The sequence below is a fragment of the Wyeomyia smithii genome, chromosome 1 (genome assembly GCF_029784165.1).
Source record: "Wyeomyia smithii strain HCP4-BCI-WySm-NY-G18 chromosome 1, ASM2978416v1, whole genome shotgun sequence".
In the NCBI taxonomy this organism is placed as follows: Eukaryota; Metazoa; Arthropoda; class Insecta; order Diptera; family Culicidae; genus Wyeomyia; species Wyeomyia smithii.
The window spans coordinates 161,049,125-161,076,477 of record NC_073694.1 but is presented as its reverse complement, the minus strand read 5'-3'; the positions used below and the strand labels follow the sequence as shown (position 1 = coordinate 161,076,477).

Genomic DNA, 27,353 nt, shown 5'->3' with positions numbered 1-27,353 from the left:
TCCTACAAACAAAATTCGGCCAAATCTCGTAATGCATTTGAGGACAAGAAGTTCATGTACGAGTAGGTAACAAAACCAATCTTTAGGAGTTTATTTTGGTGCGAAAAATTGCCCCTCACTACGCTAAATAATAATATACTCGCTTCTCTTAAGCACTATATAGTACCACAGACTAACAAGCATTAGAACCCAGCTCCATCGCCACAGAAAAACGATAATTTTAAATTTCCAATCGAATAACATTTATTGCACTACAACACCGTCAGGGGCGCTGTAATACATTCTCAGACATATTTTGTAGTTTCCAATATGACACATGCACGCACGCTAGCGCTAATGTCGTAACACAGGACGCAGCGCGATCACGGCAGCAAATGGTGCTAGAGTTACATCCGATGATTTTATTGAAAATTTGTTCGAAGTGTTATGTCTGTTAGTCTGTGATAACACTATCAGCAACTAACTATTTAACTTAGTTTATCTAATCTCTCCAACACTCATCTCCGATTTTTCTCCCCCAGGTACGTCATCACCACGCTGTGCGGCGAGGAGGACTGCCCGTGTCCCGAGGTCGTCATCACGCTTCTGTTCTGGATCGGCTACTTCAACTCGACGCTCAACCCGCTGATCTACGCTTACTTCAACCGGGACTTCCGGGAAGCCTTCCGGAACACGCTGCAATCGTTACTGCCCTGTTTCGTCAAGAAGAGCCCCTACAGTGGCCATAGCGCTTACTATGTGTAGTATTAAGCCCGCTAGGTTGGATGTCATGTGTTGTGTTCCACCAGGTGTGAGTGAGTGAGAGTGGGAGTGTGGGGCTCAGTTGAAATTCTTAGTTTACACGGTAAACCGAAGCCACCTATAATAAAATTGAAACTAACTGAATTACACAAACTCAAATTCTGTACAGCGTTTATCAAAAAGATGGCAACCGTAAATTGGCATTTTGCGTAGTTTCAAGTTTTATGTTTAAGTAATTTAACAACCAATTTCATAGGTTATTTTGTTTAACCGTGTATGCTAGGCCCCAGCTGAACTATGAGGTTGTGTGTGTTTGCAGAAACGAGCAAATAAACCGTAGTTTGTAAATATGTTAGAAAAACAATGCGCGCAAGGGGTCTAGATTCGCCGGAAGTCGGAAGTGAAGAAAAGTTTGGAACAACTTTGGACACGGTTTACCGTGGCAAGCAGTTTCTATTTACTGCTTTGCTGTTGGTTTTGGGTGCTTGGCAGGTAAACGGAAAACTTTATCTGTCGTAGTTCCGGGACGCTTCGAGCTGTGCCGGATTTAAGTGGGTGAAAAATCACAATTCACAGATGCTCCAATTATTTACATTCCAGCCAATTTCACTGTTTATGTTTCCGGAACTCACAGGTAAAAAGTTTATTTTCGCTTACGCCCGTCAGCTTCGGGCAGAGAATTTCAATTAAAGGATTATTCCCAGTATCAGAGTTTTCCTGAATCATTTTGCATTTGGGTCGATATTTGATTTGCTTATACCTTATCGGCATTTCGCTGGGAAATTGTGTATACAAAGTGTTCGGAGGTATTATTCGACCTCGTTCAGAGAAGTGTTTATCCTTGTCCGATTGATTTTTCAGTAGAATTGGGTCCGATTGGTTGACGAATTGAAGCGTGCTACAATGTTCAGTTACGTTGATTGAAAACGTGCTCATCCGAGATGGACTTTGCGCTGATAGGGCTCAAATGCTGAACAACCAGGTCATGGTCATATCGGCAAAAACAGCTCGGATGTTGCTGGGAATGTTATGTGTAGGAAACACAATGGTTTAAACTTCTCGCTGGGAAGCTCGATTATGACTTTAATCTCTTTTCATAGCTGGTTATTTGTATAATGTTAGCAAACATTAAAAAAAATTCTTTTCTTACACAGTAACCAATTCAATTTTCTTAATACTAATGTTCTACCAACAACCATGCTTTTTTCATGATGTTGCTCCAAAAGCCTTGCGGCATGAACATATTGTCATTCATTGAAAACCTAAAACAACCTAAATGGAAGTTTGATTTTGCAGCCATGTAGTTCTGCTTGGGAATACAAATTTGTCGTGCCAAAAATGTTTTTATTTCGCTTACCCGCGCGATACGGATAAATCTTGTAAAAATGTAACACTGAAACCTAGTATCTTCGTTTGAAATGAAGGGTTTTTAAAATTATCTGTCGAATAACAGCCGTCGTACGACAACATCGTGTGACGCAATCTCATACGTTTTGCCTTTCTCCTAGAAAGGTATAGCAATCACTGGAAAAACCAAAGGTATAAAAGTGGTCCCAATGGCCGAATGTCATATACCACTCGACCCCTTTCGACGAACTGAGCATTTTCTGTATGTATGTATGTATGTGTGTATGTGTGTGTGTGTGTGTGTGTGTGTGTGTGTGTGTGTGTGTGTGTGTGTATGTATGTGCAACTTTTTTTTCTCACTCACTTTTCTCAGAGATGGCTGGACCGATTTTCATAAAATTAATTGCAAATGAAAGGTCTAGTTGCGCCATAGGTTGCTATTGAACTTCATTGTAATCGGATTTTTAGTTTAGAGGTTATGTATCAAAATGTAAAAATCACGAAACATCAATATCTCAGAAACCACACAACCGATTTTATTAAAACTGGTTTCAAATGATCGGACTGTCTCCAGAACCCTTTACTTTTGAATTTCGTAATGATTGAACATATGGTTCAAAAGTTATGTAAAGAAAAGTTATCCTGAGGTTGTTTAAACTCACTCATTTTTCTCAGAGATGGCTGAACTGATTTTCACAAAATTAGTGTCAAATGAAAGGTCTAGTTGCCCCATAGGTTGCTATTGAATTTCATTGCAATCGGATTGTAACTTTGTCCGTTGTTCATGAAAATGTGAAATCACATAATGAAAGTAAACATATTGACTTCCTCTTAACGATCACTGGCTAATTAAAAGGTAGAAAAGTGATCCAAATGGCCGAATGTCATATACTACTCGACTCAGTTAGACGAATCGAGCATTTTCTGCATATAAGCATGTATAGGTGTATATGTTTGTGTGTGGGTGTGTACGTGTGTATGTGCACCTTTTTTCGCACTCACTATTCTCAGAGATGGTCTGACCGAACAGATTTCAATAAAATTAATTGCAAATGAAAGGTCTAGTTGCCCTATAAGACCCTATTGAATTTTATTGTAATCTGATTTCTAGTTTAGAGGTTATGTATCAAAGTGTAAAAATCACGAAACATCAATATCTCAGAAACCACACATCTGATTTGATTAAAATTAGTTTCAAATGAACGGGCTACCTTAAAAACCCTTACCTTTTGAATTTTATGAAGATTGAACATGTGGTTCAGAAGTTATGGAAAGAAACGGGTTCTGGAGACTATTTAATCTCATTCATGTTTCTCAGAGATGGCTGGCCCGATTTTTATAAAATTAGTGTCATATGAAAGGTCTTGTTGCCCCATAAGACCCTAATGATTTTTTTTACAAACGGATTATTACTTTGCCTGTTATGTTTAAAAATGTGAAATCCAGCTATGAAATGGAACATATTCCAAGACAACTTACTTGGACTCACTCATATTTCTCAGAGATGGTTGACCCGATTTCCACAGAATTAGTATCAAATAAAAGGTCTACCTACCTCATAACACCCTACTGAACTTTGCAGTAATCGGACTGTAACTTCGTCTGTAGTGTATCGAAATGTGAAAATCACGAAACTTCATTATCTTAGAAACTACACAACCGATTTGAACAATATTGATATCAGATGAACGGGCTAGTTAAGGGTTAACCGATGAATTATGATTGAACACGTGGTTTCAAAGTTTGGCTGCCCCATACGTTACCTTTTCATTTGATTGTAATCAAACTTAAGCAAGCGTTATGTTTTAATTTGTAAAACAACGAAAGTCTATTATCTCAAGTATTACACGACTTATTTGAACATAACTAGTGTCATACAAATGAGTCATCTCTCAAACTTACAAATAACAAACTTCATAACAATTTGATATGCTGTTTATAAGTTTTAGAAAGAAAAGAAATTCAAAGACTATTCAACACTTTACCTGCTTCGATCAATATATATGGCCTCAACAAGATTTAAATGTGGTATCGTATTATCTGAACGTTCCCGGCATCGCTCGTGATTAAATTGTTCGAAATTAAGAGTCATTGCTTTTATTTCGCTATTTCTTAAGTACTAACATTACGTCAAATTTCATATTTTATACTTTAATTACAACATCAATATTTTAGAACCCAAAGAGTGGATAAACATTTATTAGATTTAAGCATTCATGTAAATCTATTTTTACAAATAATAAGTTTAAATGAGAAAGGCTGAGTTTGACCGCTAGGTGGATTAATTTAGGTTTTTTTTGTATTTCTCAATTTGACACATGCACGTACGCTAGCGCTGCTGTCGGTCTGTGGAGGAAAAGATGAAAAGAACAAGATTAGTTACCTTTTTTTTCTAGAACATTTTGGCCGCGACCACTTTAATGGCAATATGATTGATATTACCGGAAGGCCAAACAACATGTATTTCAGTACTCATGTGTGCCGTACAGTGTAAAACAATTCGGCACATCGGATAGTTAAATTTTCCAGTCGTTTCGAATAATGATTATTTCCAAATTCGTGAAACTTTTGACGTATGATTTTTTATTTTTCTCGAAAGGCCTATAAATTAGCTTCAATTTGCCATCAAAAGATTTTAAATCGGTAAAACCGCTCCACAGTTATAAATTTTTGAAAAAAGGATTGTCTATTTTTGGATAACCCTAATTTTAAAAAGAGCACCTCAAAATATTCGAGTCTAGAGTATACCATGATAAGAACAAAAAATAAATTTATTAATAAGAGAGGTCCAGTGGAATTTTAGGTGAATAACATTTCCTGACACCAGAAATGAGTTCAGTACCAGAAAATTTGCATTATTTATCATTTTCATCTTATATATAAAATAAAGTTACATACATGTGCAACCGCCCATAACTTTACAACGGAGCGTCTGATTTGAGCTGGCTTTGTTTTGTTGTATTCGTCTTCGTCCAAGGCAAATTGTTACGGCGGGAAAACTAGGAAAATTTAAAGGAAAATGGTACAATTCACGAAAATAGAATTTCCATACAACGAAGAAATGAGATCGCAGAAGGCGCAATGAACAACAATAATATGACAGCAATTCAAAACAGGTGACTCTCGACAGTTATTTTATAGTCATCTTTTAAAAGCTTCCACCAAAAATTAAATACAAATAGAAGTAGTCTCAACTGGTGGCTACCGTCACGGTAATCGGTTGAACCATCTAAACATATAAAAAAGCAGCTCTGTCTGTCCGTCCGTCTGATTCATATTGACTTGGAAAATACTGAACCGATACTGACCGAACAAATTCCTGCACATCTAGGAAACTGATCAAGTAAATGGAACCAAATTTGACATATGGATGTCTTTAGTGGTAACAAATATGTCCATATTGGTTCGACACCCCTCCCTCTTCTGGAAGGAAGGGTTCCCATACAAATGAAACACAACTTTCGCACAGCTCGAGAACCAATCAAGCAAATACAACAAAATGTGGAATGTGAATGTTTTTAGATGTAACAAATATGTCCATAATGGTTCGACACCCCTTCTCTTCTGGAAGAAAAGGGGTTCTATGAAAATTAAACATAAATTTCTGCACATATCGAGAACCGACCAAGTAAATGAAACCAAATTTGGCAGGTGAATATTTTCAGGGGTGACAAATATGTCCATAATAGTTTGACACCCTTACTTCTTCTTGAAGGGTGTTTCCTACAAATGAAACTAAATTTTTTCATAACTCCAGAGATAATCGAGTAAATGGAACCAAATTTAGCATGTGAAGGTTTTTGTTGGCAAAAAATATTTTAATGGTGGTTCAATACCACCCCCACTCCTGGATGGGAGGACTCTTATATAAATCAAACATAAATTTCTATGGTAGTTTCATACTTCTTCGTACTCTGGAAGGAGAGGCAGGTTTCCCATACAAATTAAACAGATATTTCAACCAGGTTTACCGGGAAACAACCTACAATGATCGGGTCGATGCACAGGAGCCAAAACTCGACTCCAGGCGTCATTCTTAAATTTAAGATGGAAACTTCCGGTTTTCAATATGGGTATTTCCGGAATCGTAATGGTGTACTATAGCCACAAGTCGACCTAAGACAACATTTTAAAATGTAAGATGGAAACTTCCGGTTTCTGGAAAACAGCCGAAAATGAGCGATTTCCATCCAATTTGAGTACCTCTGGAACCAGAATGATGCACAGAAGCTAGGAATCATTTCCGGACACCATTGTGGATTCCAAGATGACGATTTCCGGTGTCTGGAAAACAGCAGAAAATGACCAAATACCACCCAATATGGGTATTTCTTTAACCAGAATGACACTCAGAGCCCAGAAATTTTGAATTCAAAATAAATTCATTTTTGATTCAAAGATTACCACTTTCAGTTTCTGGCAAACAACAAAATTACTGAACACCTCCCAATATGGGTATTTCCGGAATCAGATGGATGCTAAAAAACAACTGTAAATGATCGAATACCACTCAATATGGCTATTTTCAGAATAGAGGTGATGTACGTAAGCCAAAATTCGAGGATGTTGTCATTCCGATAAAACCAATCATTTCAAACAATTTGCCTATTGACTTTGATCATATCCTATGGACGATTCGTGGTGCATTTGCAGGCTATAAACGAATCGCAAGGAATCAATGAATTTGAAATGTTTAAAATTATTAAATTGAACACAAAAATGGGCGAGACGAAGTTTACCGGGTCAGCTAGTTTATTATAGAAAGACCTTCATATTTTTTCCGACTTTTGTTCAGAGACCTGTCACTGTGCGACGGTTAACGTTGCCATCTGAGGACTTGAATGCTCACAAAACTGTGATTATTAGTAATTTGTCATGCATAGCAGGTGTTCATGTTCATAAAAAAATTGACAATGGTGTGTAAAAATATGCATCAAAATACGTTAAAACACTAACGACATCTGTCTTGTGGTGCCCCAGTTGCACTGCATAGATATTACCGTATCGATATTTTATCGATATCCGTGTTTAGTTTATCACTGACGCGAGCCCCACGTAGCGGTAGCATTACCTTACTTACTTTACTTTGTTGGCTAACGGACCGTTCACCGTTCTAGGGCCGAGCGAGAAAGTAGCCGTTCTTCAGTTTCCTTATACACCAGCAGATCGTGTGTCTTCTTCCACCGCGTGCGAGGCCTACCACGAAGTCGACGACCTATTCCTGGTTCTCTACTGAAGATAGTTTTAGCGGCTCTCTTGTCAGGCATTCTGGCTACATATCCAGCCCACTGGAGCCTGTTTCGCTGTATTACCTTCACTGTAGCAGCATGATCATATACCTGGTACCAGCGTTGCTAAACGAGCGAGAAGCAAAACATATCCACTCCTTTCTGCTCGAGACTGAGATGTGTGCTACGCTTCTCCAGTCGTTCGCACACACACTTTCGAGAAACTCTTTATTATCCATGCATTTGCCAGAGCAGCAGCCAGCATACAGCCGCTCGCGAATTCTCTTTTGCTTTTTTACTCACGCCAAATACGCGAGTACTCGAATAAGAGTACTTGACTAGGAGTGCTTGAAAAAATGTGCCCGAAAACGAAAATGCTTCGTTCACCGACTCACGCATGCGGCTTGTCCATCGCTAAACTGATGCCAAGCAGTTTTGCATCGTGCACCGACGAGCGAAAGTGGGGTGATAAATCTATATAGAATCGCATGCTTGAACGTGTATGATATTCGACCACCTACTCGCAGTGATGCCACAATTTCAACTGTATTTCGAATCTCAGAAAATCACCTTGGTGGTATTTCAATCTGTATAAATATCTGCATATGTACTGGACATATCCCTTAAAATAAAAAACACAATTATGCACACGTTTATGCGTAACATATAAATATAATGAAACCTCCAATACGCTCAATAGCATTTGAGTTCTTTTTCGATTTTCAACTATATCGAAAAGTTTGTTTCGCGGTCCACGAAAATATCTGTAATCGCCACTCCGCTTTGTCGTACCTTGTCACTCCGTATCGTCATAATGCGTCTTGACGGTTGTGCTCGCGAGAAAGGGAGGTACACGCGAGTGGGAAAGTACGCGAGCGAGAGTGCGTGTCGGCCTATGAGAAAACTCGCAAGCATCAACGCTCGGTAGTGTGAAATGAAAAAAGGAAAAGAGAATGAGAAACAGTACGACAGGAGTATCTCTAGTGTGAGATTTCGGTAGCGGCGAGAACGCCACTTGGAGTATCGCATGCTTTTTGCGAGCGAGTTTAACAACGCTGCCTGGTACAACTCGTGATTTATGCGTCTGCGTCACACTCCATCTTCCAATAGAGGGCCATCGGGAGTCCTACACAGCCCTAGTTTTGTGCGAGTACGGGACCTTAGCTGGTTACGTAGTCCGTAGAAGGCCCTGTTTGCACCCGCAACTCGTCGTTTCACTTCACGGCTCATATCGTTGTCACATGTCACGAGCGTACCAAGATAAAGGAATTCATCAACCACTTCAAACCGTTTCCCATCTATCTCCACCTCAGCACCAACACCAGGGGAACTCTCCTCTCTTCCTCGGCTCCTCTCCGACGGTTTATCAGTACCGTAAAACGGGGTGAATAGAAACAGTGAGGTGAAAAGAAACAACACTTTTGAGCTTGAAAAATGTTATCACAAGTCTTTGCTGACATTGAAAAATCATGTAAACAATTTTTCTCGAATAGTTCGATAGTAAACAAGTCCTTCAAAATTATTAATGGGATAAAACTCTAATGTCAGTTTGTTAAAAAAAAAAATACAAAATGGAGGCTCGAGCTCAAAGTTCTGATTATGTTTTAGGAAAAATTCCCGGTTGTCATATTTACGGCGCAAAAAAAAAAAACAACGCAATAACGAAAAATAAGTGAAAAATAACAAAAACAAAGCGACTTGCGAAATTCAATTACATTTTCCATGTAAAACGGTGCCTGAAACATGTTTTGTTCATTCTCTGCCCATTTTGGTCAAGAAAAAAAGTTAGATACTTGAGTTCATCGAAAATTTGGGTAGGCCTAATTTTTGATAATTTTTCAATAGGCACTTTATTGTGTGTAACAATTTTGTTTTGTTGAGATCATCACTGCTTCATTTTTTTTCGCTCATCCTCAGCGGATTGTGCTACAAATAACCTAGTATTACCTAGATTTTGTAGCAAAATCCACTGAGAATGACCGAAAAAAGAAATTATTATAAAGTAGGTTGAAACGTTCGGAAATAATTGCTTTTTAAATCTACTTTTCACTGAAAACTGTCGATTCTCCAACATATATTTTGTAGAAGAAAGTTTTGCTCTAAAATATTGCTGTCGAGCTTCAGATCCAAATTTCTCCCTAAATTCGGTTTCTGGACCATTGTGCAGTGTGCATACAATTCTTGACTTTCATGTAAACAGAATTAAAAATTTACTCCGGACGAGAGGTCAGATGTATTTATCAATTTTACTTCAAGTTTTAAATAATCTCTAATATAGAAAAACAACCGATGTCTGGCTAAATATTCCGACACCAATTTTTGCTTTGCATAGCTACTTAGAAACCAGAAGGTCGCTCTCAAATTTAAAATGGCTGTATGAACAATAACATTGGGAAGCGTTCACGAATTTTTCACAAAACGGTCGTCGTCAACTTGAAATAAAAACTTATCATTAAATTGAAAAATGAACAATGAACACGTTTTCGAAAATACCGATATTGCAGAATATATCCAACTTTCGAACTGATTCCGGATCTACCAATATTGGAAACTGGAAGTCGCCATCTTGGATTGAAAAAGGTGTCGAACATCATTTTCTGGCCTCTGGACATCAACTTACGGCATCCAGACGTGATCAAGGCGTGAACATCATTGACTTGCTGTATGGTGCAAAAATTTTTTGACTTTTGTATCAATTAAAACATGGGAGTTACACCTTTTCCTTCCCTTCTATGACCACCTTCTTTGTGAAAAGAATTTGTATGCCAAGTTTAGTGAAATTCGGTGCAGGCATCGAGAGTTTTGCTGGAACATATATACAAACAAAGCTTGTCTTTTTCATAAATAGATTTTTTCTAAGGGTCATATCTGTTAGTCTCACGCAAAAGTTGGAATGTGCGTAACCAGATCATTTATGTGCGAAATCAGCGCATTTACTGATTAAATTTGGAACCAGTAAAACAAATGTGTGCTGGGCATAACGCATTTGATGCTTTAGTGTATTTTGAATGTATTTGGTACCCCTAAATCACTATACGTACTTCAAAAGTTTCAACCGGTGTTGGTATCGTCATGATGATTTGTACTGGTATTAGTGATGTTCTTTATGAATGCTATCGTTGAAGCAGTGCAACCAACAACAAACAATGATGATTTTGATCATGAATAAATTGATGAAAATATATTTTGTTTGCCGACGGTGATTAGGGATGCACTATCCTTTGATACGCACCGACTTGCGAATTTTTTTTTGAGCACCCCAAAACAGATCGTTAGCCCGAAGCCAAAGTTTACCGAAACATCACGATTTTGTGTGTATGATTCATATTCTGATTCCGATCGCTGTCCATGTATTCATTGTACAACTGATGCGTTATGCATTTCACCTATTTTAGTGCGAAATCAGAGCAATCATTTTGCGTTTTGAAAGGACACATTGAACGATTAAAGCTTGAACTTTTGCATGTATGAATAAAGGACACACTAACAGACATAACACTACAACTAAACAAAAACAATAACAATTATAAATAAAGACATCAGCGCTTGCGTACGTGCATGTGTCAAATTAAGAACCACAAAAAACAAAAAGCGTCTGAGATTGCATGACAGTGCCCCAGACGGTGTTGTAGCGCGATGACTGTAATTCGACAGGAAATTTCAAATGAACGTTTTTAGTGGTAATGGAGCTAAATTTCAGTGCTACGTCTGTTGGTTTGTGGTTACAGCATTAGTTCATAAGATGTTACCATTCGTTATGATTAGACGGTTTCATAGCAAAGATGACTAGTACTAGTAGGGTAGATGAGCCAGTAATAGCAGGTGTACCAGTAATGGTGGTATACCAGCATTTAGCGTTATTAATGCATTTTCCGGGATAATAATATATTATCAGATAATTTTTATTGATTCTGTGGAAATATGTCTACGATTTGGTAAACTATATTGGTTTGAAATCTTATTTAAACACTTTGTATTTATCAATTTATTCAAGAGTGAAAAAAACAGCAAGTATCTTACGAAATTTGTAACGCAACAGTGAAATTTCGTAGCTTGAAATATCAATGTAAACACGATTTCTGTGGCAACAGTCTTCGCAGAACTGTTCTTGACCATTTTTCTTACCATAATCAATCGAAAAAATCACAAATAATCATCAAAATACTTAATAAATTGAAACTCCACCATAGGAACAATTTAAGTACCCCTGTTCCAGTAATAGTGGTAGTGCTCCTGCTAACATTTGAGGTTAGGTTTTAACTCAGCAGATATAAACCAAATGTGGTGCGCGAACTACTTTCGTGTGTAAATCTGACTCTGGTTCACACAATACAGTGCAGTTACCGTTATTCTTACATTTTGGTATTATAGGTAAGTTTTTATTTCACCTTACACCAGTGGTAGTTATCGCCGAAACGCAAGGACATATAACACAGAAAAGAGATGAGAGAACAGCTGAAAGTTGATGAGATGCAGAAGGACAAACTTGAGCTTCTTCAAGCTTCAAAGCTTTCCAAGCGCTAATGTAATACAGTACAATGATTATTTATTGCTGATTTTCTCTGAGTTGGACTATTTAAACAATATTTTCATTATAACATTCGAATTTTTTGATTCATACAAGCGCTCGTAAAGTGTCCCTTTGATTTGAAGAACAAAATTGAGCAGACACAAAGATCAAAAGTAGAGTGGGGTAAAACTACCGGAAAAGATCCTTCTAGCATTGCGAAGCATCATCTGGAGCAAAAGAAGTAGTTTGTTTCTTATCTCACAACATTTTCACCGTTAAATTCAAAACGAATAATTATCACAGCACATGCTAGACGATTGCCCACGGTGGAAGAAGAGGTTTGGAATGCTACCTTAGAGCATAAAAACAACTAAATCGTAATTCATTTGCTGCAGCCTATGAAATAATCAACTACCACCATTACTGGCACAGTTTCCACACAGTAAAAATTTCTCAATATTAAGCGCAACGTAGTTTGTAATGTAACGTAAAGAATACAAACGTAATTCTTTATCAAACATAAGTTTACTTTCTTACATACTTAACATTGAAGACCAGCAACCATCACTGGAATTTCAATATCATCCCATTTCATTTTACTGGAATGCTATAAAAGTAATAGCTGCGCCACCTTATTTTACACGAACTGTCTTATTTTTAAATTGGATGTGTTTTGAATTTCAACGTACATCACGTAAAATTGACAACCGAGCACACTCTGCTGCCGTGCGAATACTTTTTTGGCGGCCATTGTCGTGTTTACATTCGTGTGGAAAGGTATGTATTACGTTTTTTTTTTAAATGTTGTGTAAAATTTGCAATGTGCATTGTGAAAATATGCCATGTTTCATGGCACACATCCGGATTCACCGGAGTTATAAAGTTTTTGAGTGCCCGGTCGCCAGCTGCGGATTGGTTTTCAAAACATATCGGTCGTTCAGGAAGCACCTGCGAAACAGACATCTGGACGGGACTCAAGGACGAATATCCTCAGTGCGATTCAGGATTTAATGTGCGTGCAATTCGTACACAGTTTTGTGTACATTCCAAAAGCTTCGAAGTTTCTGGAACTTCTACAAGAGTATTTCCTTAAACTCTTTCCCACCAAAGGGTCAAAGTCCAGAGCCACTCGTGTTGGAAAGCAGCAACGGCAAGTACAAAGGGTCATTGCGGCCTTGTCTAATCATCGATTGCACAATGAGGCAGATCCGTTACACTAAGATCTCTATGAAATGCGATAATAAAACAAGTTTTCACACATAATAATATTCTGTATTTTTTATTCGTTTTATGAAAAGAAATATAATAACTATTCCTGTACGAGTTCTGCGCGCATTGAAATGCATCAGACCACAAACACTCGCAACAACTTGTTTTCGGAAAAAAATAACGGGATTCGAATTATTCGAAAATTACGTGTGATTTGAATTTTACAGTACGCGATATACTATCAATTATTTGAATTTTACAGCTCACGTAATTCTATTTCGAAACACTTTTTTTCCTGTAATTTTCAAATCTCACGTAAAATTGAATTATACATAATGGAGGTAATTCTTTATAGGCGATTCGACGTAAATTTCAATGTTTATTTTTAACTGTGCACTATTATAGGAACATTGCCTCCAAAACTGAAACATAAGATTGGTGTAAAATTATTCATTTTTCATACTTAATTTGTTAAAAACATATACAAACTGTAATTGTACATGACAGTTTATGATATTTTCTATAACACCAAAGAAAAATGGGTTTGATAGATACGATATGAATATTGATATTCTCGTTTTTAAAAAACACTGGTGCTTAGACCCTTCATTACTGGATCATCTACCCTACCTGACTGTTGCAGTGTGCAGCGGGCACGAATGTTGCTGCGCGTGTACTAAAGTCGAATTTTGTATACTGTTAATTTGTATGTTAATTTGATGATGACGACAAATTGGTAAAAGGTGAAGCAACTTTTTCAATATCCTTGTATGGTCATGCCATCTGATTTTCAATATCGTTGCACGGTGCGGCCATCTAAAAGTCAATATCCTTATATGGTGCTGCCATCTAGCTTTCATTTTCATCTGGTGGATTTTGCACAATAAACCGATTTTGTTAATAGTCACAGTTTTATGCGCATTCAAGTCATCAAAAGGCAGCACTAACCGTTATAAAGGAGTCGCGGGCAAAATTTATGAAAAAGCTGGAAGTCAGGTATCTTGTTATAGACATCTTTGCTGTTACTCAACAAAATTGCTGGTCGGGAATTTCTATAAGGCAGTCGCAAAGATTAACAGATATAATAAAAGAATCATTTAAAAAAGTCAGTCAAATAACAGGACGCTGTCATGCAATCGCATATATTTCTTGTGGTTCATAATCTGTCACATGCACGTACACCTGCGCTGCTGTCGAGATACAGAACGCAGCGCGAACTAGGCAGCAGATGATGCTAGTGTTACTTACGTAAACTACCGTTATTTTCCGAACGAGGGATTTAATAAAAATTTGCTCAAAGTGATATGGTTGTTATTCTGTGGCATTCTATAGCAAGTTTCATTTCGTTTTGCCTAAAATTTCACAAGTAAACCTATGATCTGGCAAGATATATGCAGCTGCGGAGAGAAAAACTCAGGTTTTGTCAAACAGAAGTTGTGGAGTAATGGAAAGGTGAATCGGGTTGCGTCAAAGATGAAGACATTATGCAACAAGATGGCAGAAAAGTTCTAAGATTCATTAAGACAAAATCGTTTTTTTTTCTTCTATTTACTCTTTGAAGTGTAATAAATGACTTACTTACATTTTAAGTATTCAACATTTTTGTTGGTTTAACAAGGTTTGTTTGTTTCTTCCAGATATTAAATCAATTAAGCTTCAATCTTCAGTTTCTTGTATGCTTTAAGCCCAAGACTCTAACAGAGAATTCGGCGCTTCGAACTTCTCGATATTTGGTATAATTCGCTCAAGTTACAATCAGAATTTACCCGTGTTTGACCTTTGTAAAAATGTCACGCGGTGTAAAATTTCGCCAATGCAATCGCACATCTATCTTACGCTGAATTTCAATGCTTGCTTGTGGAACATAAACAAATGAACTCAATGATAAACTGTCCATAACCATTTTTCGGTAAAAACTAACCTGTTTATATGGAACGCTTATTTAAATTGGTAGCATCTTCTGTGGGATTCACTGTGTCTCCAAATTTTTCTTTTTTGATACTTTTTGAAGAAGTAACAATGTTTTAACTTAGTTTCTAAAGTAGTGAACTGTGAAACCCTTCCCGCGCACGGCTATGAATCCATGACCTGACTAATCTTTACACAATTGACGTTCACGCCATGTGGGGGCCAACGTCTCTCGATCGACCAATCTGCGCCATTGGCAATGAATTTCACTTTTGTCATTTTTGTCGTAGAAAACTCCACAAAAATCACCTCGGGTTACTGGGCCTGTTGACACACGCATAAATCAGGGTACCGCCGTTATTACGTGGGACGTGGTCACATCGAAAACATAACATTATCCTTTACACTTGACAGGCTGACACGAAAAACGTGTGGCCCGTGTTACGATTATCTGCTCCGGGGTTGTCGGGTACAGGGGACTAAGCTGCCGACAGACACCTAACAGCAAACTTGCCAAGAATAATATTGGTTTAGGGCAACACATTCCAAACTTTGGTTTCGCTTCGCTTCCGAATCCGGGACGAATCGGGTGGGTGTCGACAGGAAAGCATCGCTGATGGTTGGTTCTGCTACCAGACAAAGGAAGAACACGGGTTGCCGTCTCCTTGTTACCCCAAGCCCATCAGTGCTCGAAGATGTTTACCTGTTTACAATTCCAGCTGACTGACAGATCGAAGTTGAAGGTACATTAATATATTTACATCGAACCTGCATCGTCCTGGGGCTCCAATATGTAGGGGATTCAATAAAAAAAAGGAAAAATCAGAAAGTGTGTTCAATCGATGCTAAACAAGAAATATCGGCCCCTTTCATATAGACATTGTTTTACAAGCTCGCCGGAGAAGTTCTGAGCTCGAAGAAAGAATATATCCAATACCAAAACAAATCATTATGTAGATGTAAAATATCCAAACACACTCCATACAACCGCTAAGCAATCAAACAAAGCACCATCCCTCGAGTGTTGTGACGCGTAATTGGTCAGCCAGCGGCGTTTCCTGCCAGTTGTACGGATCTATCTGACAAAATCCTTGTTCAGTATTGCCTGGAATCAGTTTGTAAAAAGAGATGCGTCTAGATATATCGTGTAGACTCCGTAGCGAATTAGAGTAGAAAATCCTTAGCCAAAGAGTACCCTCGTAGTGAAAGCCCTTAATAGAGTGAACCACACACCCAGATCGGTCAAAACCATATACGTTACTCGTTGATTGTAGCAATAAATAGTTGTTATGTACTGGGCAATTGTTACTATAGCTAAGGTGTGGATATATTAGGAGGGGGAAGAAATCGAGACAGAGATGGCCCGCCCCAGCGGGTGTTTGGATTACAAACTATACAGCAGTGAACAACAACAAAAATAGAAAAATCAAATCACACACGCACGTGGTAATAGTTGTACTAGATTAGGGAACCTAAGGTAATGAAATTTTAAAAAATAATCTATGAGTGATATTATTCCGCTGGTAGTGAGAAAACAGTTTGGTTGTAAAAGAATTGACAATGTGAAACAAACTATTCATTTATGGCTTTCAAACGGGATGACACGACTACAATTTTGCCTATTGCAAAGTTCTTCTGTGAAATTACTTATAATTCTGAGTTCAGAACAGTCACAGAATCAATAACAGATTTCGATTACATTACATATTCTTAGTGGATTCTAGTGTTTTAATGACTAATTAATTCGGAACAGATCTAGCAATTATGTAAAACAGATGGGATACTGGGATTTATGCTGATTGAATCAGACCTCCACTTATTCGATGCATCGGATCACCCGTTTACGCTCTACGTGCTCTGAGCCAGAGCGTAGGACAGATTTTCTATTCATTCCTACTTTTGTCAATATATATGTATTATATGTATTTACTTACGAATTAGCAAGAAGAAAAGAGAACTTGTGGAATTATACTTGTTTTATATTTATTTTATATACATCTAGTGTGAAAAAGTCAAAGAATTTATGCTTGGCATTACGCTATCGAACGTTCTCCAAGGAAACTACTCATGGATCCATTTTTGTGGTTTCATATTTATTTCCACGTGTTTTTGTTCAAGCTTTTTCGGTAAATTTGTTGTTTTGAATCTATAGAATCTAAGAAGTGTTGCTCAATGAAGTTGCTAAAATTTTATATGAAAATTGTAATAATTTTTTTAAAACTTCTATCACTGAAAAAAATCTTAACATATTTCCATTATTTAGAAATTCTCCCTTCCATAAAGTTTTCATCATTTAAAAGCAAAGACAGAAATCAGTTACCCGAATATTTATCATCAATATCTTGACCTTCTAAATGTATCCATTGTATTTTTCGACACAAAAATGAAAAGAAAACCTTTTCCTGAATTTTTAGAAGTTTCCGTGTTTCCGTAGATCTGGCATCTCCATCTCACCTCCGTTCTACTTCACCAATCTCAGTGAAAATTCTAGTATGTATCTAACATACGAGTAAATATTGTACTCTCACGACATCATAATTCTAAAATAGAAGCGCTGCTTTGTGACATATTACTTTTTGTAAGATTTTTCAAATAATGCAACTCTGGAAAATATATACGTAGGGTGTGAAACTACTTCGGCAGGTTTTTTGCTTGATTGTAATGTAAAACCTGCAGGAAGCTATGTAATGTGATTCCTTATCTACATGAATTCGCACTACAACGGCTTCGGCCGCACAAAAATAAAGAAGACGACAGCCTGCCAAAGTAGTCTCACCCCTTCGTGAAAAGTTTGTGAGGAATTACAGTACAATCGTGATTTGAATTGCTACTTGCTGTTTATCGTAATGTTCACTAGTTGTTTTGAATTGATATCACAATCAGAATTTTATGAATCTACATTTTTTGTAGATAAATGTAATTAGAACAACTTTACGAATACAAAAAATAGTTTTGAGGTGATCTCATTCTCTTTCAGCAGCTCTCTAATAGACGAAATACGGTTTTGGTTTACCTCCGAAAGCCAAACGCTCTGAAAATATTTGTAACACACTATGAACAGTGAATTTAGGTAGATCCCGCTTTTTGTTAGTTGGAGTTTCAAAAAGTCAGGAATTTCATTACGGCTGTAGAAGATCCGTTACCAAATATCTTGTCGCTAATTGCCATCTTGAAAATTGCATACGAATGTCAAAATCTACCCGTGTGATATATTTCACGCGCTGCTGAAATATTTCAAAGGTTCCAGTGTTTCGGACACGCCCAAACTGCGGATACAAATTTAACAAAAGCACTTTAGTAAAAATTTCCTTATACTACAGTGGCAAATAACTTAAAAACAAGTTTATTTTTACGAAAACTATATGATTTAGAACCATCTCTCCCCTTGATCTTGTCATCGGATGATGTTGGATCTGTAGAATCCAGAGTTCCACCAGAAAAGGGTGCTCTCAGTCCGGTTAGTATATAAAGCAACTGTGGAACTGTGGCTACAACAGCGCACCTGCTCAGCGGCACTAACGATATGGCTGGTTTGATGAGAAGTAACAGCGAGTGACGGACGAGAAAAATACTGCAAGAAGAGAACGGTATAAGTAGCAAGGGTGAAGGAGCAACGAATCCACCGCAAGAAGGTAAGGAAGCACGAAGAAAGTGTGAAGCGCAAGGAAGAATGGATCAGTGCCCGCCATGTGCAATGACCGAGATGGGAACTTACTGACAGAAAAAACAATGGTGTTAGCCAGGAAGATGGAGCACTTCGAAGATCTGTTGAACGCTGATAATGAATTCGTATCGAGAAGCAGGATGAATGTAGATGACGATGGTAGAGCTGTGGAACCACTAACACTGGAAAAACTCCAGGAGTATAACCTGAAGACTCACCACCTGTTCATTGATTTCAAGACAGCGTACGATTCGGTAAAAAGGAATGGCAGGTAATGCTCGAAAATGGTTTTCCGGCGAAACTGATGGCTTGAAATCAAGTGTTCGAATTGCAGACGAAGTGTCAACTCCGTTTGTGACCTTTCATGTATTGAAGCAGGGTAATGCGCTGTCCAATTTACTGTTCAAAATTGTATTCATTGGGAGATCTGACGTGCAGAGGAATGGTACTATCACACGGTCGCATATGCTCTTGGAATTTTTGGACGATATAGATATCATAGGAATCGATCGCAGGGCAGTGTAGGAGGCTTTTGTGCCTCTGAAAAGAGAGACGGCGAGGTTAGGCTTAACCATTAACTCTACCAAGACGAAGTTCACGGTTGCGGGTAGAGATAGAGGCAGATCTAGTGGTACTGGTGCTGAGATAGTGATTGATAGGAAAGTGTTTGAGGTTGTTGAACAATTTGTTTATCTTGGAACACTTGTGGCATGCGACAACGGCGTTTCCCATGAAGTGAAAAGACGGATTGCAGCAGCGAAAAGGGCCTTTTACGAACTGCGTAATCAGCTCAGGTCCCGCAACTAGTAAACGTCTACAAAATTCGCTTTGTATAAAACACTGATCCTTCCGGCGGCCCTCTACGGATACGAAGCGTGTACGTTGAAGGAGGTGGACTGGAAAGCTTTCGGAGTTTTCGAGTGAAATATGCTGCGTACAAGTTTCGGGGGGAATTTGGAAAATGGCGTGTGGTGCAGAAGCATGAATCACGAGTTGTACAAAGTGTATAGAGAAGTGAGCATTATACACCGTATAAAACACGGTAGACTTCAGTGGGATGGTCCCTCAGTACGAATGTCAGAAAAAAACTGCGAAAATAGTGTTCACCAGAGAACCAGGTAGAGGTCAGCGGCATCATGGAAGGCCACGAACCCGCTAGCTGTATGCAGTGACAGAGGACCTGGGAGCCCTGAACGTTCAGGGGAACTGGAGAAGTATCGCCCAAGATCGACAAAGATGGTGCTTCATCTCATGTGCTTCACTATACGCCAGGCATTGGCGTGCGGACACGCTGCAGCCATCAAGGTAAGGTATCTTACAAAGAAGGCTGCGCTTCCATTCGTTTCACATTGCGTTGACTCCGCGCAATCTTCATTTGTTTGTTGCAAAGGGAGCAACTTCATCATTGGTTTCTTCAAACGGGACTTCATGCGGCAGCGTGTAAACTTGAAGTCTTCGATTCTTGTATTGGTCATTCGAAAAATATTCACGGCTTTGATCCACGGTGTGACTTTTATCTCCCACTGAGTTATAGTACTGCTCCATAGTTCTTGAATTTTCGGAACACCTTCGACTTGTACTTGATGGTGAAGATTACGGCAAAGTACGTCCAGTCGTGTACGATACAAAAAAAACGTGAGGCATTCCATGCCGGCGATCCGAATGCACAATTTGCAATGGACGTGTGACTCGTTAACGATATCTCGGTGGTAGAGGAAATGCTTTGCAAACCCGAGCTGCTCAAAACAGCGTCTGTTCTCCATGTTGATAGCAGCTTATCAACGTCCTGATGCCACCGTATGGATTTTAAACACTCGGATCATGGAGCTGCAAGTCAACTTGCGGACCCCCAATAACTTATTGGGGGTCCGCAAGTTCGACATTGTAGCGCTGCAGGAGGCGTGCTGGAGAGAAGTATCTCTATATTAGTACAGAGATGGTTACACCATCTACCAGAACTGCAGCAGTACACACGAGCTGGGTATAGCTTTTATTGTTATGGGCAGGTGGAATATGCAACCTGAGGGTCAGAGGCCGTTTCTCCAACGTTAGCATCGTGCGCGATCTTCACCCAGGAAGTAACGGTGACTATAAGATCGTCTTTTACGCGCAGCTGGAGCGTGCATGCGATAGCTGTCCAAAACATAACGTCAAAAACGTCATCGGATATCTCAACGCTCAGGTTGGTCAGGAGGAAGAATTCAAACAGATTGTTGGAAAGTTTAGCACACACCAGCTCACAAACGAAAACGGCCTTTGACTTATTGACTTCGCCATCTTTTAGAACATGGCCATGCGTAGTACCTAACTAGTCAGCATCGGTACACTGACTGACTGAAACACAAATCGATCACGTTTTGATTGACGGAAGGTACTTCTCGAATATTATCGACGTCCGAACCTATCGTAGTGCGATCGTCGATTCTTAACACTATCTCCTCATGGTCAAAATACGCCAAGACTTTCGGTTGTCAACAACATTCGGCGCCCGCTACGATATGATCTGAAGGGACTGAAACTCCCCGAAGTTACTATTGAGTACGAGCAAAGCCTTGAGGCAGCGTAGCCGGATGAGAGAGAGCTTACTAAAGCCCCTCTGAAGGACTACTGGAGTACTGTGAAAACAGCTATTAACAAAGCAGTGGAAGGTGCTCTTGGATTCGTCTAGAGGAGTTCTAGACTAGAACAATGTAGCGCGATACAAACGAAAACGAGGCAGTCGACGCAGATAAAAGCGCTGCCTGGAAGAGCTGGAGTGCAAGGAAATGAAGCAGCTGTGTCGTTCTCGAGAAACACGTAGACTCTATAAGAAACTGAACGCATCCCGCGCAGGTTTTGTAACGCGAGCTGAAATGAGTTGAGATAAAGATGGAGGAATCATGACGGATAAACGTGACAGGTGAAAGCAGCACTACAACAAAAACCTGTATGCACAGAGGTAGAGGACCAAATATGGTGGGAGGTATGACTTCGTCAGCACAGCGCATGATGGAGGCATACCACCCCCCATGATTAGAGAAGTTAAGGATGCTATCAAATAGCTCAAGAACAACACATCAGCTGGAAAGGTGGACCCGGATGGATTGGCTTCCTGTCTGCATCCGCTGATAGTCAGGATCTTGAATACAGAATAAATACCGGAGGAGTGGAAGGAGGGAGTAATATGCCCAATATACAAAATGGGCGACAGGTTGGAATGTGAGAACTACTAAGCCGCCAGTACAAAGATTTGTGGGAATAATAGGTTTTGTGGATCGATAACGAACCAAATCTTCAAGCTGCGGCAGATCCTTCAAAAGCGTCGCAAATACCAACTACCCACGTGCCGCCTATGAATAGTAAAGGACGAAAATGGTTTCGCTGAGAACCATAAAAAGACTGATTAAGGCCTTGGTGGATGGTGTACAGTGCTAAGTGAAGATCGACCTTAGTGATCAACGGAGATGAGTTCGAGCTATTTGACGAGTTTGTAAACCTCGGATCATTGGTAACGTCTAACAATAACTGCAGCAGAGGAATCCGCAAACGTATTGTAGCTGGAAGTTGTGCCTACTACGAACTCCATACGACGTTGAGGTCTGGCAAACTTCGCCCCCTAACCAAGTGCACCATTATAAGACCGGTAGTCCTTAACGGGCACGAAACATGGACAATGCTTAAAGAGGATCATCTTCGACGGAGTATGTGAGGAGGCGAAGAATGAACCACGAGCTGGAGAGCAACTCTACGACGAGACCAGTATTCAAGAAGTCGCTAAAGCTGGAAGGGGTGTTGTAAGAATGCTAGACGGAAATTCCCCAAAAATGGTGTTCGTATCGAAACCGGCCGTACAAGGGGTAGGACACTCAAGAAACTGAAGACAAGTAACCATGGACCCAGTGCGTTGGCGTAACATTGTGATGCAGGTGAAATCCTGAGGGAAGTTTCATCAGGAAAGGAAGTGGGTACGTGTGACTCTCTCTCTAACACCGTTAAACAAAATCTAATCGAATCCAGCTTCGTTTAAAAACCAGCGTTCATCTCGTGTTTTACAGAGTTGTTCGCTGCCTGTTTGTTTGAAAGACCCACAAGACCTTATCATAATTTACTTACCTCGGCTACGCTGATGTTGGCCTGCCCAAAAGAAAGGATATCTAAATTCAGCAAGTGCCACGGAGTCACGTTACTCTTATCAGTTCACCGCCCTCCTTGTGTTCTGGATGGTCTTAGCACTACATGGTGAGAGCTTCTTGACTGAAAGCTAGTTTTCCCGAAGATACGGCTGCTGTCTGTACTATATATTGGATGGTAAATTTCATCCATATACCCATATCTTTGATTTCTCCAGTATATTTTCCGACCATTGTCCCGTCATTCTTGGCCATATCGATTTAGAAAGATCTTTCAGTTTGGTTTGCATTCTTCACGAGATAATCATTGCATCCGGATTCTAGGCAGAACTGAATCTGCCCAGTTGCAGACACTTTCCGGTTACCTGGGCCTTCTTATCGACTGCCGTATTTCCTTCCGGTTTCTTCGAACGACAGATCTTCTGCATGTGTCTGACTTTTTCACAGCGGTGGTGTTTGCCGGTGCACTTCTTCTGTTGCTTCTTCCTGTCATTGACGAACACCACTTTGCCCAAGTCTCCCCGGGGGTCTTTCTCCTCTATATTCTCGAGTGAAGTCACCTGGGGGTCATAACTGAAGTAAGGTTAAGAATAGTTGAGCTACCAAAACACCTTATTCTGTTTTCGAATGCAACGAAATGAGCTTGCAAAGAGGATCCTTCCTTCTTCCGTAATCGTGTCAATGTACTTTCTTTGAAATGTTTGGCTTGAAACGGTTTTTGCGCAAAGGTTTTTTATAGGGCCTTCCACATTGCAGCTGACGTTTGCTTCTGTCAAACAACTTCAAGGATTTGTTTGCTACCAATCCAATAAGCTGGTTCTGGCAGCACAGGGAAAACTTCAACTGCATCCAAGTGGAGCTTGACCCGGAAACGTAAATTTTCAGAATTCGGTCCTATCAGCTGCGGGATGCATGCTTTTGAATTGCCTAGAACCTCTAGAATAACTTTTTGGTTTGAGCGGAAAAAGACGAACTTAGACAGGCGTTGATGGGACAATCTTCTCCACGAGCTTCTCAAGGTCTGTATGGCAGTGTCTGCTTCTCCAAAAATGTTCGTAATATAAACTTCAAAATGATAAGCGGAGGCAGTGAGGGGATGCCAAATCAGTTTTTACCTGCAACTCAAAACACCCTTAGTCCACCTCTGTGTAAAGCTTGATTCATTTAATAATAGGTCGCACAAAGTTCCATCGAATCATTTCAGCACGCTGTTTACGGTTGATTAAGGAGATTTTGAGGCACTTCGCAATTTATACACTAATTTTTTACACAAAAATCACGTAGAAAAAAATTTGGCCAAGACTTTCTCATACTGGTTTCGTCCTAACTGCTCTGTAGACTTTCAACCGTAGCTGCTCGTCAATCGTACAACTTCTGCGGTTGCTGTAATCAGCGCGGTCCAGCGTTAGAGTTCCATTGAATCATTTCAGTACGTTGTTTACGGTTGATTAGGGGGATTTAGAGGCACTTCGCAATTTTTACACAAAAACCACGTAGAAAAAATTTTGAGATTTCATCCTGAAGCAACTTTATTGACCTTTGAAGGAAAAATACAGAAAAAATGATTCTTCTGGGTTTCGGATGAATTCGCGCACTTTTCGTTTCATACCGCCCGTCATCTTCTGCACAGTGGAACTGTCAAATCGATCCACCATTTTCTTTGTAAACCTTGGATCATTGGTAACGTCTAACAATAACTGCAGCAGAGGAATCCGCAAACGTATTGTAGCTGGAAGTTGTGCCTACTACGAACTCCATACGACGTTGAGGTCTGGCAAACTTCGCCCCCTAACCAAGTGCACCATTATAAGACCGGTAGTCCTTAACGGGCACGAAACATGGACAATGCTTAAAGAGGATCATCTTCGACGGAGTATGTGAGGAGGCGAAGAATGAACCACGAGCTGGAGAGCAACTCTACGACGAGACCAGTATTCAAGAAGTCGCTAAAGCTGGAAGGGGTGTTGTAAGAATGCTTAACGGAAATTCCCCAAAAATGGTGTTCGTATCGAAACCGGCCGTACAAGGGATAGGACACTTGAGAAACTGAAGACAAGTAACCAGGGACCCAGTGCGTTGGCGTAACATTGTGATGCAGGTGAAATCCTGAAGGAAGTTTCATCAGGAAAGTAAGTGAGTACGTGTGACTCTCTCTCTAACACCGTTAAACAAAATCTAATCGAATCCAGCTTCGTTTAAAAACCAGCGGTCATCTCGTGTTTTACAGAGTTGTTCGCTGCCTGTTTGTTTGAAAGACCCACAAGACCTTATCATAATTTACTTACCTCGGCTACGCTGATATTGGCCTGCCCAAAAGAAAGGATATCTAAATTCAGCAAGTGCCACGGAGTCACGTTACTCTTATCAGTTCACCGCCCTTCGCAATTTTTACACAAAAATCACGTAGAAAAAATTTTGAGATTTCATCCTGAAGCAACTTTATTGACCTTTGAAGGAAAAATACAGAAAAAATGATTCTTCTGGGTTTAGGATGAATTCGCGCACTTTTCGTTTTATACCGCCCATCATCTTCTGCACAGTGGAACTGTCAAATCGATCCACTATTTTCTTCCACCAGCCATGTAAATCAGCTGTTTTTTTTAGTGTTCTGCCACTTTTTTTAACTTGTTCTTGATTATCGCCAAATATTATTCAATTGGACGAAACTCTGAGCAATTTTGTGAGTTGCTAGCTTTTTCGATTATATCAATTCCATTCTCCTTGTACCAATCCGTGACTCTCCCGCTGTAGTGGCAGCTAGCCAAGTCATGCCAGAAATTCACCGGACCGTCATGTGTTTGTATTAACGACAAAATCCGCTTCTGAAGGCACTGTTCCTTGTATACCTGGCCATTCATGGTTTATCCGGTGATGAAACTTTTGTTTTTTTGCCAAAGCTGCAGAAAAACTGTCACACCATCAGCTTCCGAGCGAACTGGTCAGCAAACACGAATTTAAACCGCTTGGCGACATCACTCTTGCGCTTGGACATATAATTTTTTTGTCCTGGGAGCTGCACGAAATTCATTTTTATTTATGTCTCATCGTCAATTAAACTGCAGCCGTCGAATTTGGCCAAGACTTTCTCATACTGGTTTCGTCCAAACTGCTCTGCAGACTTTCAATCGTGGCTGCTCGTCAATCGTACAACTTCTGCGGTTGCTGTGATCCAGCGTTAGAGTTTCATTGAATCATTTCAGCACGCTGTTTACGGTTGGTTTGGGAACTTGAGGCACTTCGCAATTTTTACACCTGACCACGTCGGATTTTCAACGTGAGTGTGCAAAATTTTCTCACGTCTTTCACGTTCCATCGTCGAAAACTTTTGATCCACTGACTCGAATTTGATGAAACTTTCACCACTTTGTAAACAAACCTTCCCCGTGACTGCGCTGTCATTGGTTTCTCGTAACCGCTACTAGAGGCACCACAGTAAATAAAAAGCTTCGACCAAAATACACGCATACTCAATGAATTTGGTATGCAAGAAACTAGTAACATATGCATAATATACGACAGTATGTGCTGTTATATATTTGAAATGAATGTTACTGCTTCTCAAGTAACAAATTTGTTACGAAATGGAAAACTTTTCGTTACTGCATTAAACTAACACGTATACATTTTGCGTGTGCTTTCAGTATGCAAGAAAAAGCTGTTGACGAGCTTTCATTCAAAGAGTGGCACGATGACGTCTTAAGAAACAAGATTTTACCGTGGATTCGAATTTGAAAAATTAAACAAAATGAATTTTACTAAAGAGTGAAGCGAACTTCATGGCCAGGGTTGCCATTCTGGTGATACAAACTGAGAGACAAGAGACAGTGCGAATCAATGTATCTTTTGGCTGTTCTCTATGAAATTTTTTCAGTTATTGTTGCGTTAACATATTTTCTGATAACCATAAAAAGAATACTCCATTGACTTAGCACGGGGCGTAAGAATTACCAATTCTACATGAAATTAGTTTAAATTTAACACATGACTGCCAGTGCAGTAGGTACTATGAACATTTGCATACTTTTGTGCAATATTTTGGTGAGAAGATTTTCTACAAATTGATCATTTTGGATCCGGGTGTAAAAATGTTGCTCAATAGCTATAATAGCAGTGTTTTAGAGTTTGCTTGTTTTTAACATTGGGGACATAGAAAACCACGTTTGAAAATGCTTGAAAAATCGTAATTTGCTTAGAAACACATGAAAGTTTTTGTCAAAAGAAAAAAACTAACTGTCGAGTATTAAGTTTATTCCATATTTAAGTTAAAAGTTTTTTTAGGACATCAAATGTTATTGGGCATCTCCACTCATCATGGTTCCGGTAACGTTAAGTAAGTATCTCCCTCGAAGCCATAAATGAATACTTTGTGTCAATGGTGACCCAAAAATTGTTCTTTTGATGTTTTGAACTTTAGGCGTAGATTAGAGAACAAAACCCAAACAATCATAATTTCTAAAATGTCATACCGTGTTTCTTCGTTCAATACTTTGAAGTGTGTTCACATTTCTGGTTTAGTTTGTCGTCATACGACTCTATACATAAGTAATGTTAATGTGCGAAAAGAAATGCCAGAAATGCAAAGTGTGTTATAGGAAAAAAAGTAGCAAAACAGATGATTATAAAGACTGTCAAAATAA

The 27,353-nt window shown here is 39.3% G+C and overlaps 2 protein-coding genes across 12 annotated transcripts in view; one reads left to right on the top strand and one right to left on the bottom strand.

Moving 5' to 3' along the window:
• The window catches only part of LOC129733813 (octopamine receptor beta-2R), a 525,686-nt gene that overhangs the window by 206,512 nt on the left and 291,821 nt on the right, over positions 1 to 27,353 (bottom strand). Inside the window, exon 9 of one of the 3 annotated variants that reach the window (XR_008729723.1) lies at positions 4,321 to 4,434. The exons of the other annotated variants lie outside the window; for them this stretch is intronic. The gene's annotated coding sequence lies outside the window, so the exon portion shown is untranslated. Of the gene's footprint in view, positions 1 to 4,320; positions 4,435 to 27,353 lie in introns of those variants that run through there. 3 annotated transcript variants of the gene reach the window in all.
• LOC129733219 (octopamine receptor beta-3R-like) overlaps positions 1 to 27,353 on the top strand; it is a 325,956-nt gene extending 298,603 nt beyond the window's left edge. For all 9 annotated transcript variants that reach the window (XM_055695222.1, XM_055695231.1, XM_055695100.1 and 6 more), the window contains one exon: positions 522 to 27,353. In XM_055695222.1, the coding sequence (XP_055551197.1) occupies positions 522 to 744 (223 nt within the window). In that variant the 3' untranslated portion in view covers positions 745 to 27,353. The remainder of the gene's footprint in view (positions 1 to 521) is intronic.